The 13995-nt window shown below is 40.6% G+C and overlaps 1 protein-coding gene across 2 annotated transcripts; it reads right to left on the minus strand.

Moving 5' to 3' along the window:
- Positions 1-837: 837 nt before the first annotated feature.
- LOC307030475 (zinc finger protein 654-like) lies at positions 838-13004 on the minus strand (the record flags this gene model as incomplete). Of its 2 annotated transcripts, none has more annotated exons than XM_079666932.1 (12): positions 838-2247; positions 2816-3816; positions 4649-5403; positions 5649-6824; positions 6917-7201; positions 7379-7520; positions 9604-9740; positions 10063-10265; positions 10737-10872; positions 11121-11202; positions 11559-11704; positions 12825-13004. In XM_079666932.1, the coding sequence occupies 12 exons, from the start codon at positions 13002-13004 to the stop codon at positions 2243-2245; spliced, it is 4248 nt and encodes a 1415-aa protein (XP_079523058.1). In that variant the 3' UTR covers positions 838-2242. The 2 variants fall into 2 exon arrangements, with proteins under 2 accessions (XP_079523058.1, XP_079523059.1); XM_079666933.1 differs by having other exon boundaries at positions 10737-10869; positions 12825-12985.
- Positions 13005-13995: the final 991 nt, after the last annotated feature.

A 13995-nucleotide genomic window follows, 5' to 3' on the forward strand; every position in this document is an offset into this window, starting at 1 on the left:
GCAGTTTGTCCAGATATTTCAAGGGTGTCTGCGGGAAGTGAATGTCTTGAATTATTGTTTGTTTTATTTCCCAGATCAGTAGTCATGAATATAATTAAATGTAGCAGTTTGTGTGTAGATTATATTACTTTAGCGTTTCTACCTTTAAATCTGTACAGGACCTACCTTTGGTTCCATAATTGAAGGATTTTCTTATCTCAGGTCAAATGAAAATGTGTGAGCAAACGATGTTAGGGTGTCTGATGTCATCGATGCATGTTGTGTATAACATGTCCATCTCTCTCCATATTCCTTTGCTAAGACATCGTGTCTGTCTCTTAGTCCTTAAACTATAAGCAGCACGAGAGCATATGGTGAAATAAGCATGTGTTAAAAACTGGAATGCATTCGCTGCACGACTGGAAACTGTTGAAAGCTGTTCTGTAGCCGGACAGCCCGTCAACTCTAGAGCCTGTTATTGGAATGTAATAGATTGAGAATATAACCTAAGTTCCTGTTACTCTATTGTTTAGTGACTGATGGTAAAATACACTTTGTTGGCTAAACTGGACTGAACAAGTACATTTTATTTACGTATTTAGATTTTCCCTGATAGAACCTTGTGTATCAGGAAAATGTGACGCAAAAAGTTTTTAAAAAAAGAAATTGTAATATATTCTATTTCCTCTTTCCTGGAGTGAACAATAAAGCAATATGTTTGTCAACAATAAATATGCAATGCCTGAACTTAACTGTCTCCTTACTTACTGTGGAATCTCACTGCATTTTCTTTTGAAACAGAAAAAAACAGGTTGTTGACTTATGTGAATACATTATTGTATTAAACCAATGACAACGTTTAGTTTCATTTGTTTATTCAACAAATGAAATCCCTTTTTTTTTTTAAATTAAAAATAGATGGGAAATCATCAATATATTAACATTTGTACATATAAATAAGCAGGTTTAAGTGCAGTCCCGTAAAAAAGAATACACATATACAAACTTTTACAGAGTATCTCAAAAGTATATACATAACATGAGGTTAAACTGAATTCAAAAAGAAATTCAAAATGAACAGAGATTTTAAATTGTATCTCTACCGACTGTGCAAAACTGATTTGTTCTTGGCACTAATGAAGTTATAAATATGTGTCGCATTGTACAGAATAATAGTGTGACTTTACAAAGGCATGATCACAGGGTTTCAGACATTTTAATTAGACTCCTGTTGTCAGAAGACTTGTTGGCAAACCCAACCCGGGAAATCCTAGTTTCAAAAGTTACTTTGGAGGATTTATTTAGAAATAAATACTGTAACAGTATAGATGTACAACCACCACATATCTACTGTTAGTCATTATTAGTGACACTTTTTACCAAAGCTCAAACCAGTGTATGATTGGAAGACAGTCATTGAACAAACACGCTACACTGAGAACACATTTCATCTTTCCATCCATTTGTGTGGTTTGATACAATAGTTCATAGAGTTAAAAATACTGCTCATGATATAGTGTATGTAAATACATAAAAAGGTTCAAATCAAGAGCAGAAGCCATTAAAGGAAATTATTTCAAGTGCTGCCAGCAAGTCAGGAAGAGAAAACATATTCAAAGCCAGATCCTTAATGCCTGCTTTTTTCCCTTCAAAATAGATTACAGTGTAAAGTAAATCATAGTTGTTCCTTTGATTCAAATCAAAAGCACATTTTAAATCCACTTGATCGAATAAAGGCTTAGTGAAGTGAGTAAAACAATATATTTAAATTAAAACTACCTGAACAAGTGGTTTGAATAAAAAATGTCAGGCTCACTAACCAGTATATGAGCGACAGGGACATTCACCTGATAGTGTTAACGGGTCAAACTGAAAGACAAGCAAAAGACAACCCTTCACATATTGGACTTCTGTTGGTGGAATAAACAAATGCAGTAACCAACATAGTATTTGTTTGAAGAGGAAAGTGAAAACATGGTAACTATCACAGGTTTAGTTCTTTTTATATATATATATATATATACTTATATGATATTTTGAAAAAAATGTGTTAAAATAGAGTTTTAACTATGCAAAATATTGCTTCGAAAAGGTTTCATCAGTTAGAGAAATACAAATCCCCAAATTAGCTATTTTGGCACAAATCTCCTCTTTCTTTCGAGTACTGTAGTATTATGAGAGTCTTCCTCCATCTTGATGGTAGCCCTGAGCCCGGTGGCAGAGTAGAGTGGTCACCATGGTTACAGCTCCTCTTCAGTCATTACTAACCTAAACAAATAAAACAAAGATCATCCAGTGGTTCATGAGAGTCCTAAAACCCAGAAATGAGTTCAGCGCTTCCGTTCCCTCGTCTAAATGTTTATTTGGTTAGACGTCTGAAATAAGATGTGTGGTGAACGCAAGCTTAAGAAATGTTCATGTTATGTTCTAGGACAACAAATAAGTGAGTTAATACCCTACAGGTGAATTTCTAAAGCTTCTATGAGTCATACAAACTGCGGATGCTAACGCTAAAGTGGCTAAATGAGACTACTAAACGTAATCACGGGCAAAAACAAGTCTGCCTTCAGCTGAGCAGTGGTGACGCAAAGCTATGTTTACAGGAAGTAGTCCGTTTATAACGTTAGCTATTACTACAACTATTATAAAAGTGTTGTTGATACGTGCGGAGTATCCTGCTTGGAAAAATATGTGTATGTATTATAATTATTTGTTTGTCACAATACAAAATCCAATTGCATAGTCCCATTGACTTTTGTTGAGGGAGACATTGGGATGCTAACGTCCAGGTTAGACTCTATACACTTGATATGATCCCTGCATCCAGCCTACTTACTTTCATCGTCTGAGTCGAAGCCAAAGAGTGCGGAGCAGGTGTTGAGGGCTTGGTGTTTCTGGAGTTCCTCCACGCTGCTGAAAGAGGAGAGACATTTGTCGCAGCGCTGCCTGACCTTCTGAACCTCCTCCTCCACCTGCTCCTCCTTATTTTTCCAGTAGGTGTTCTTCTTCGTAGCGACCTCTTTGGGGGCCCTCCTCTTGCGCATGGAGAGCCGGGCTTCATCCAGGTAGGTGGAGGGCGGCGGCCGGATGAAGGGGGCTTTGACGGAAGTGGCGGGGTCTTCTGGTTTGAACGTTTTGTGCTCGGTGATGTGCGGCTCTCCTATTGCCTGCTGGACTCCCTCGGACAAAGTGGTCAAGTCCTCTAGGTCTTTGACGTTCAACGCGTCCACCTCGGAGGGCACTCTTTTCCGACGGCTCTTCTTTGGAGTGGCTCCACCAGAACCAGTGGACTTCTTTCCTTCTGTCCTCCTCGTCCCCTGCTCATGTCCGTTGATGGTGGATTTAGTGTTGCACATAGGCTCATGACTGACTGTTTTCTCTGGGCAGTTATCCGGCTGATAGCCGTCTGGGAAGTTAGTTTTACAGTGCTGACCTTCAGTTTGAATTTCTCTGGAACCCTCGACATTAGAGGCCTCCTCCTCCCTCTGCCCCTTTTTACTCTGCAGCCACAGCTCCTCTACTTTCACCCTCTGCTTCCAGGGGGCTTCAGCACTTTGCTGCATCTGTCTGCCGTGTCCCATCTCCAGCTCATCTTTCTGAGGCGCTGGGATGTAGTGTCTCCATTCGTGCTCATGGAGCCCTGTAATGCTTGAGAACAGCTTCTCGCAGTCTGAGAATGGACATTGAGGTCTGAAGGGCTGATGGGTGATGACGTGGTTCTTTAGTTCCTGCTGTGAAGGGAAGCGCTGCTCACAGCCCTGATGGTAGCAGAAGTGCAGCAGCGTGGTGTTGTGGAGCTTCATGTGGTCCTTATAGTGCTGCACAAACTGGATCTGCCTGAGGGGGGAGCACAGTCAGGATCATACGAAATATTGTTAAAAAAAATAAAGATAAACTAAACAAAAGAAAAAAAATTATGTCGAGAAAATTCTAACATTTAAAAAATAACTTGTACTTTAGCAAATAACAGTTGTGATCCTGTATTATTAATATTATAATAGTCTGGCATCCTAAAAAGTACCAAACCCCAAAATCAAACATACATATTTTCTATTTTACGTTTATTGCTACTTATCAATCAAGACCGTTTTGGTTTGAGTGTTGGAGAAATCCAACACAGAGCTTCCCGTTTCCATCAAATATCAAGGAGCTCAAAGAACCAAAACTAATTATTTGAAGGACACAACAACAATGTCTCTTTGCAGAAGTTAGGAGCCAGTTACTCAAGATAAATCACAGACCTTGCGGTGAGCAATTTCACGTAGAAAACATTTTCTTTCTACCAAAATCAACTCAATGAGTGACAAAGAGATGCTCATCCATGAGGAGCTGCATGCTTCCTTGTGCACATGTTGGTCGGTTGCCTTTTAGTTCTAATATTACCGTCATACTTAGAACTGATATCCCCGACACTGAGCAATTCACACCAAAATAACTTTAGATTGATACGTGGCTTTACAAGTAAGAGCAAAAATAAAACAAACAGATTTGGGAGTGAACTGCTACTTTAAGTCCGGAAGGCAACATACATTTGCTCATGTGAAAAGCCATGTGTGGTTGATGTCTATCTAAATACACTTAACAAGTCACTTTTCACCATCCCTGATTTACATTGCCACTAGATGTAGCATTGGGAAATGTTAGATGTTAACCTACGAGTCTTTCTCACCTGAGGCATATGGAGCACTTCTGTTTGGCCCACACAAAGGTCTTCTCCAGCACCTTCTCTTCGCTGATATGGCATTTGATGGCGTGCTTGGTTAGTGTGCTGCTGACCCTCAGGAAGACTCTGTCACAGGTCTCTGAGGGACACAGTTGGTACGTGATGTCCACACTGAAGCCATTCTCCTCCTCTCCCACCCTCTCCCTCCCCACCACAAGGGGGTCCTTCACGATCACCAGGCCATCTTGAATGACTACCTGCTCGTCCTTGAAGTCTACCTGCCTGTATATATTAGCGTCAGGGTTTTTGCACTTCTTGTGAAGCACAGCTGTCTTTTTGATGAGGGTGCGCAGGTTCCTGATGATTCGATCTTCCCTTTTGAGGCTTGACACTTTATATTTCCCCGCGGGTTTGGGTTCAGGAGTTTCCTCATTGGAAATGGAAGTAGTGTTTGTATCCTGATGCTGATTGTCCACATGATCTGCTACACCATTAGCAGCAGGAGCGTCCTCAGTGCATTGCTTCTTCTGTTTGGACATTTCATCAATGTGGTCCATGACATGCTTTTTGGCAAAGGGGAGCTGCTTAAAGCGTTTTCCACAGAGTATACATTTGAGTTTCCTACTCTTAAGGTGCGAGAGAGCATGCCTCATGACATTCAAGCCTTTATAGTCCTTGTGGCAAATGTTGCAGTGGTACATCAAGTGGGCATATTGTTGAGAACGCATCATTTGGTCCTTCCATGACCTCTTGGATTTCACCTGGAGAAAAGAGACAACAGAATGAGTGCTATGACATTGAAAGAAAAGCCAGTAGAATGTCAGATACAATGTGTTGTTCTCATTTATATGCAGTAAGTGTTCTTCCTGAAGAGCACACACGTTCCACAGAAATATAGCAAGTTGCTGCTAATGCATAATGCAACAAGAAAAATACAACTGAACGTGATTTCCCAAAAAGAAAAGGCCTGCATTATGAAATTCCTCAGAGGGCAAAACAAACTGACCTCAGTGTCCGTTTCCTCCTTGGGTTTTGGCTCCTCTTCTGTATTGCCATTAACCTCGTCCAGTGCCGAGGACTTTGGGGGTTTCTCCTCATCAGGCTTTTTGGATTTTAGAGAGTAGCTGTGTAACGCTTCTATTGGACAATATTTTAAGTATAAGGGAGGACCATCGAGCTCAGGATCGGCTTCAACAGCCGGAGCAGCAGCTAGAGGTCCAACAGGAAGACAAAGCTGGGTTTGAGATTCCTTTTGGGTGTGTTCATGGAGAATGCTTTTACAGTCCGAGTCTGGAAGTTTCTCAAGTCCATTTTCCCTCTGGAGGTCATCCATCTGCTCAAATTGATTCTCTTCCTGTTTGCTCGTTTGATCAAGTTCATTCTCCAGGTGAGGCATGCCCGGCTCTTTGTCTTCCGTGTCAGTTATCTCCTCAAAACCAGACTCTTCCTCTCTACGGGATATTTCATTATCAGGGTATGAGAGTTCCACTTTCTGTAAGGGCTTCCGCCCGCGCCTTTTCCCTTTGTATATGACCTTCTCCTTAACTTTGACCGTGATCTTTTTAACCGTCTGCAACTGATCCAGCCTCGGGAGACCCTGCAACCATCGCTTCTTCCGACCCTTCCTTTTCAGAATTTGGCTCTTCACACACCTAGCAAGATACTCCCTCTTGGGTTTTAGAGGGACTTTTACGGAAGCTGAATTTTCCGTTTTAATGTGATTGCGTCTTAGTGAATACATCGTTTTATTGCCTAAAGAGTTGAGTTTGAGTTTGTATTTGAACTCTGGATCATCTACAATTTCGGGTTCATCGTCAGACATCGATCGGCTTCTCCTTCCAATCTTTTTTTTCCATTTTCTCCTCTTCAGAAGATTATTATTTGACGGGGCCACACACTTTTCTGTCTCTTCAGCCACAGCCTGCACCTCTGGGAGGTCTCGGCTCACAACAGCAGTCTCTGCGGCCTCAGTGCACCGACAGGGATTCAAACCTGGACTGCATGATTGGTTTATACACTTATTTATGAACAACTCTTCCCTTTTTTCCTCCTCTTCTTCCTCCTTCATCTCACTGAGAACAGCAGCCTTCATGACATTGTCACTTATCAACTCCAAGCAATGGGTCCTGATGGTCAGGAGGTTCCAAAACTCCGGGTCGAAACACAGGCGCGCCTTGAGCATCTGGAAAAGAAAGATGCAGCATTCTTAGGCACAGATTATAATGCTATATATAAAAAAAAACTATACATGCAGATCATATATCTTCCTCTGACCTGCAGGATATGGAATCGCACGCTGGTCCGGACCGGGCTGTTTTGGGGATGCGGCTCCTGGTCGGGATGATTGTAAAGCAGGCAGACAGTTCGGTAAGCTTCCAGGCTGCGCTCCTGGCAGAACACCAGCAGGGCGCACGCTCGACAGATCTCCAGGTCGTGAGGCAGCAGGAAGGCGATGGTCTTGCAGGCAAGAGAGCGGGTCACACTGTCAGCCTGCATGTCAGCCAACCGCAGGGCCCTGGCACAAAGCTCCACACACACCTGGACGCTTTCCACTCCCAGCTATCCAAAGGCAAAAGGGTGGTTGAACAAGATGAAATGGTAGATAAGAGCATCAAATGATTAAGACTTTTTCATTTCGACTTAATTACAGAACACGGAAGATGCGAAATGTTTTCTTTTCGTTTGTCCTGAGGAACACAACATGGTAAAAAGGTGATGCTGTGATGTGAGTCTCACCTCTGTTGTGACCAGTTTGATGAAGGGGAAGATGGCTCTGACGTTAGTAGCGGAAGAAGCTAACTGCAAGCACTCAGCCAGAAAGCCATGTCTGGAGGGATGGGCCCGGAGATGCAACCTGCTCCAGATGAACACCAGGTCCCTGCAGAAGGAAGTGCATGGCGAGCACAATATATCAGTTATATTTTAATTAAGAAAACTCTTTTCCTAGCTATTCCTATTTCAGCAATCAAACAGGGGAAACTGAACCAATCAAAAATGTCTAACTGTGCACCCTGACACCAGCTCCCCTTCTTACTACAGGATAGGGCTGCACGATGTTGAAAAAAACTGACATTGCGATATTTTTTTCCCCTGCGATATATATTGCGTTTTTTTAAACTGGATGAAGGATTTTAGTCACGGACCTCTGGATCTTAACTGGTTGACTCATCATACCTTAAGTCATGATCTAACATGTCATGATAATGCATGTTGCTTACCCTCAAATAAAGGGGTTCATCTGTGAATGAAGAAGAGAAGAACCTTTTTGTATCCAAAATAGTTCCAGATGGCAGATGTTGCTTTTCTTTTTGGAAGTAAATCTTCATTCTGGCCGGTATTGTCCTCCTGTGCCTTGCTCATTTTTTACCTGTGTTTTGATGGTCTGCAAACTAGCGGGGCGGGGCCTGCTGTGATCTGATCAAGAATGATTGTGATTGGTGGTTTGCTGTGCATGCAGAGCCTGCATGTCACTCACTCAAGTACCCCTGACATGAGAGCCGTGCAAGTTTTCCTTTTGTAGCAAGCAGCAAAATAATTGTGACATGACGTGTTTGAGTTAATTTACCTACTTAATTACACACGTCCTAAAAAAGAAAAAAAAAAGATTAATATAAAACATTTATAAAATCGCACGTCCCTGCGATGTGAATATCGCGCATGCGCATATCGCCATGACATGATATATCGTTCCGCCCTACTACAGGATGTATCATAAACTCTGGGGAAATGACAGCAGTGTTAATTTCGTCAATGAAAAATGTTCGTCAACGACCTTTTTTACATGACTAAGACGAGACGATGACGAGCTAAAAATAGATTCTTGATAACGAAAACTATGACGAAATGTATATTTAGTTTTCGTTGACGAGACGGGACTAAGGTTTTGGACCAAGTGTCCATCTTGTCTGTCAAAATGCATCTTACGTTTCTAACTTGCAATATCATTATTTCTGCTCTCTTTACTCCAGAAGAGCGATCTCCCTGTGTCTCTCTGTGTGCGGGGGGCGGGGCCTAACAGACATGCTGCAGCGGACTCAGAGATCTGCCCGGGACGGAGCGTTCAGAGAGTATAGAAACACATTTTGACTAAAAGTTGACTAAAATGTAATTTTTCATCGACTAAAAGTTGACTAAAACGTTTTGAGTTTCCGTCGACTAAAATTAGACTAACACGTTTTGAGTTTTCGTTGACTAAAACTAGACTAAAACTACGAAGGATAGGAATGACTAAAATGTGACTAAAACTAATAACCATTTTCGTCTAAAGACTAAATCAAAAACAGCTGCCAAAATTAACACTGAATGACAGAAGTGTATCATAATCATAGTCCGGTGTTACGGCCCGTCCACACAGCAGCTTTGAAAAAATCTTGGAGCTGGGCGTGTCTGAAAGCTTGGGGATTTTTTGCGAGCAACGCGACCAACAACCAATCACATTAATCTCCCGCCCCGACATACAAAGCAATAGCAATGTTAAAACGAAGTAAACTGGATATAAACTCCCCAAACAGGCGAAAACCTACCAGTTTCACCCACTGTCTCTGCCACCTCCCTCCATGCCTGGTTCCTCTGGTTTGTATCCCGGTAACTAGTCTGGTCGTAAAGAACCGGGTGATTTGCTACCGTAATTTCTCGTTTGGAATATGAGGAAATGAACTGCGGTATGTCTCTCCCAGCTTACACGCGGTTTGATTGGCTAGCGCTTGTACTGTCAGATTTGCATAAACGGGATTTGATTGGCTGACGCTTCACCTCAGCTTCAAAAGTTGAACATTGCTCAACTTTTGAATCCTGAAAATCCTGGAAATCTTAGCTTTGCTTCCCCACAATGCAGTTCGGCGAAAAGCAAGGCAAAGTGACGTCACCCCATTCAAAGTGAATGGGCAGAGAAGCGTTGTAAGATTTTTTTAAAGCTGCTGTGTGGACGGGCCGTTAGAGTGATGTATTCAAATCATTCTTACCAGATGTAGTACATGTCTCCATTGTGTAGCTGCTGGGTAAGGAAAGCTTTACACAGCGACAACAGGAGCTCGTCTTTCTCCATGCTCTCTGTGTTGCAGATGATCTCCACTGCATCGCGGCCATCTATCTCCGCCATCTGAAGAGGAATATGTAGAAGCACATGCTTAGAAAAATACACCAAATGCAAACTTATTCAAAATAAATTACAAACAACTATGGATACAAGAATCATCTGCTTATAATAACCTAAATCACACAATGTTAACACATATTATTTGTATACAGCATCATAAATATTTGTTGGGTTTGAATTATTTGTCAGATTATTACTGGTTGATATATATATATATATATATATATATATATAAATCAGATTATTTAATACTATCATTGTCCAACTATTAGAGATCTTGCGATGCGCTTTGTTCTAAATCCCATTATGACTTCCTGTCTCTTACCTCCTTGTGAAGGTGCTCGTGCAGTGAGGCCTTGTAGAGGCAGGTCAGGTAGGCCTGATGGAAGTACAGATGCTTTCCAGCCTCGAGATTTTCCAGGCAGCTTTTAGCCAGAGCCATGGCCTCTTGCATTCGTTCACAGGCCAGCAGGTAGCGAATCCGCAGCTCAAAGAATACTGCCAGCTCTGAGCTTAAGTAGTCCTCAACTGCATTGGAGGAAAATCACAATGATATGTGACAAATGACATTTAGGTGTTTGCTTGGGGTCATGTTGGTGTTGTTAGAATTCTATACTGGCAAAGTTGTTGTAATATACCACAAAGTCTTAGGAATATTATTTGTTAAGTATAAAACAAATAACATTTGAATAAACAGCTTATCATCAATTACTAGCTTTGCTAAAACTAGACTTTTGAAAGTAAGTGAGTTTATCTCAGAGAATGATTGACAGGAAGGAGAGTCTATCACACAACATCTCACGCCACCTGTCAATCAGCACTGCTACTCCACAAAGCTGTTTGCTCACCTCTCCTATTCTACCTCTCCATTAAAACCATGATGCTTGTTGATCAAACAACATCGGTAAGTCTGCTCACAGGATTGGGCTGACCTCCTTGATAATGCAGTGTTATCTGTGTGTATGCTATATTAGCTATTAGAAACGGAAAGGAGCCCACCCTGTTTTGGTGGAAGGTGGGCCTCCTTCAGGATTCCTTGCAGCACTGGGTTTTCCCACGGGCCTCCAGCTTTGATGATGAGCTTTACATGCTGAAGGTAGCTGTTCCTGTGCCTCAGGAGCTGACAGTGGCACTGCTGCAAAGAGAGGTAAAATGACACGTTAAACACAAAAACCTTACTAAAAAAAAAATCAAAGTTACAACTAGACTATCAGTAGCAAACACTGAGGTAGACGTTGTTTTATTTTAAAACAGGGGGGTCAAATTGGCTGTTGGATAGGTGCTGGTAACTTTTAATGAACTAATAAATGGTAGATATGAATCTAGGTATTATAAAAAGGGTTATGGGAATTAAAAAACAAGGTATTGAAAGAGTTTTTTCACCTGAAAGCAGTCAAGGATGTCTTTTAAAGGCTCTTCCACAAATTCTTCTTTGCTGAAAAACAGCATCAGTTCAAAAAAGCTCCTGCAAGACAATGAGAGGAACATGTCAGATAATTACAAAACCCTTAGCAGTTGTGTTGTAAGTGCTACTGTCACAGAGCAAATGACGACGACATTGATAACAGCGGATCCAAGCAAAACGCTATTAGGTTTCTACCGGTTTGCCAACATAGACAGAAAACATAACATTAGTATACTTTAGCCCTGGGACAATATATTTAAAAAGGTATGGTCCAGCATTTTGCTAGCAAACAAGGTTGCCATGTTCACAAGAGTATATGGTCTAGTTTTTATATTACGGAAATGCATATTCAAAGTGTAGGCTAAGAATTCCCCAGTATGCATGTTTGCCACTCTGACATGTAACACAGTACTTACAAGGCCATACTGCTGAGAACATAGTGGACGTGCTGACAGTCCTCAGGGAAGGCAGCAGTGGCTTTGGTGAAGCTGCAGAGTGCGGTCCGCAGCAACTTCAGCTGAGGGAGAGGAACCTGCCATTGCCCTGTGTACTCCTCAACCAACTGTGCATACAGAAGACAGAAATGTAGAAATATGAAACATTATGCACTTTTGTATGATAATCTATTTTAGCTTTAGTTGATTATGACAGCAAGGCTTTGAGTGCATGACATAGTAGTGAACAATCTACATTTAATTTCAATTATTTATTTATTTTAAAGTATGACTTTCTTAAAGTGCCAACAATCCAATAGGTTATATGTTGGTCTTATTTGTTTAACCATGGAGAAAGCTGTAGAAATACATTACAGATAGTCACTTGGGTGTGTGGTATATTAATGTTATCTGTCTAACAACAAAACAAGGAGGTTCAATATATGGAATGAATCATGACAATATATACCGTGTTATACATAGAATAAGTATTCAATATTGTATCCATACCAAAGCAGGAGTAAGAATTATTGTCAATTGAAATATAATTATGCTTGCGTACAACATGTGTGAAATATGTTAACGTCAGCAAGCTATAACTCTGACATCTCGATCTTAGATAAACCCCTAGGAAATGTCGGCAAATCATATGAGGAATTTGGATAAGATCAGTGTATAAGCAAGGCTAAAACCTGACAAACGCATGACTTTAACAAGGCGTACATTTGATTTCACAGTTTAGAGTTCTAAGCAAGGCAGCTTTGTAAATAGTGTTTAAACTAAGTTTACTGTTTATACATGACTGTCAGGCTTATGGTTAGTGAATTCAACGTTTGACTCAGAGAAATGCATATCGTTCAGAACATAACAACATTAGAAAGGTTTTTTTAATGTGTCAAATCATGAAGATATTAAAGTGGGGAACATAGGATTCTGGAAACATAGATACGCTCTGATCTGACTGCGTTAGCTATGAAGCTAAACATTAACAAATGCAGGCAGATAACTCGAGAAACATGGGAACCATATGGAGTTACCTTTCCAGTAGCACATTATATATGTATCTATACTTAGGTAATCAGTTATGTGTGTTTCGGGCGGGCTATATAACAGTCTTAGAAACACAACTTAGCTACACAATAAACAGAGCTACTTTGGGGGCTAATGTTAGCTAGCATAGCTAGTTAGCGTTAGCAATAAACAGACGCACACTATGGAGATCATTTAACACAATTGAGTTTAACTCACCTCACAAAACTCAGAGCAATAGTCTTTGCTCTTCAGAGACAACTGGTTGCTGCAGTGTCTTCCACACAATGTGTCCAGAGCTAATTCAAGCCCTTCTGTTTCCAAATCACTCTCGCATTCCGCCATACTGTCTGCTGTATGCAGCGCATACCCCAAGTTGCCAGGTTTGTAAGGTAGCATCCTCCAACCTGGCAACCCAGTCATAAATACGTACAGATGAAGTTTGTTTTTAAAAGAGTAAACAATACTCTTAAACCACGTTAATTGCATTGGAAAATATTTTTGGGCATATTAACATGGCAAGCGGAGTTTGCTCTAGCGTTTAGAAAGGGAAAATACTTTCAACGAAGAACTTAGCTGCATTATGCATCCATGGTAGGGACCTGACAAGTTAGAGCGCATGTGTGAGCTACGAGCCCCATATATATTTTCCAGAATATATTTGTTACTTTATTGAACTTTGAGCTCATGTGTTTTGGCCATAAGCATCAACTTGCTGAGACGTGAAACTTGCTTGATTTTATTGAACACAGATAGGCCACTTGTTTGAGGTAAGTCAACACAGGGTGATGCTGTGCATTTCTAACACTAGATTTGTTTAATGTATGTTTTTCGTTCACACTTCAGACTGTTATGGCGCTATCACGATTAAATCCAAATGAACGAGACGCGACCAATGAGCAAACTTGGGTAAGTATGTTTTAATCGGATAGGATAGCAGTTTAACTTTCAGAGGTCTTAATTGACATTTCATTTAAATGCTCTGTCTAGTCATTTCACACTGATCAAATACATATTTCACTTTTATTTTCTATAACAAGTAAGGTGGTTAGAATTTACATACCCAAGTATTTTGGTGAACAATTGTGTCTAATTTTGAACAAACGATGTAGAAGAGATGAAAGTTTGACTTTGTTCTAGATCTTTTCTTCTCCATGAAACACGCCTTTCGCCTTAATATTAAAGCCCAATTTTATGAGGCATTTTTACACGAATAGCCAAAATTGTTGTATTTTATAGGCATTTAGTTTCTGGTTTGTTGTTCTCTTATAGAATATTTCTGTGTACGTTTTATAAAACCCAAGAATATGTTTTCCCTGAAAATGTTGACACAAAGTAATAATTGCACATAAATGCAGACTTTCTATTTTATAAATGTAATTTTTTTGAT

This window comes from Notothenia rossii (genome assembly GCF_949606895.1).
Source record: "Notothenia rossii genome assembly, chromosome: 2".
Classification (NCBI taxonomy): Eukaryota; Metazoa; Chordata; class Actinopteri; order Perciformes; family Nototheniidae; genus Notothenia; species Notothenia rossii.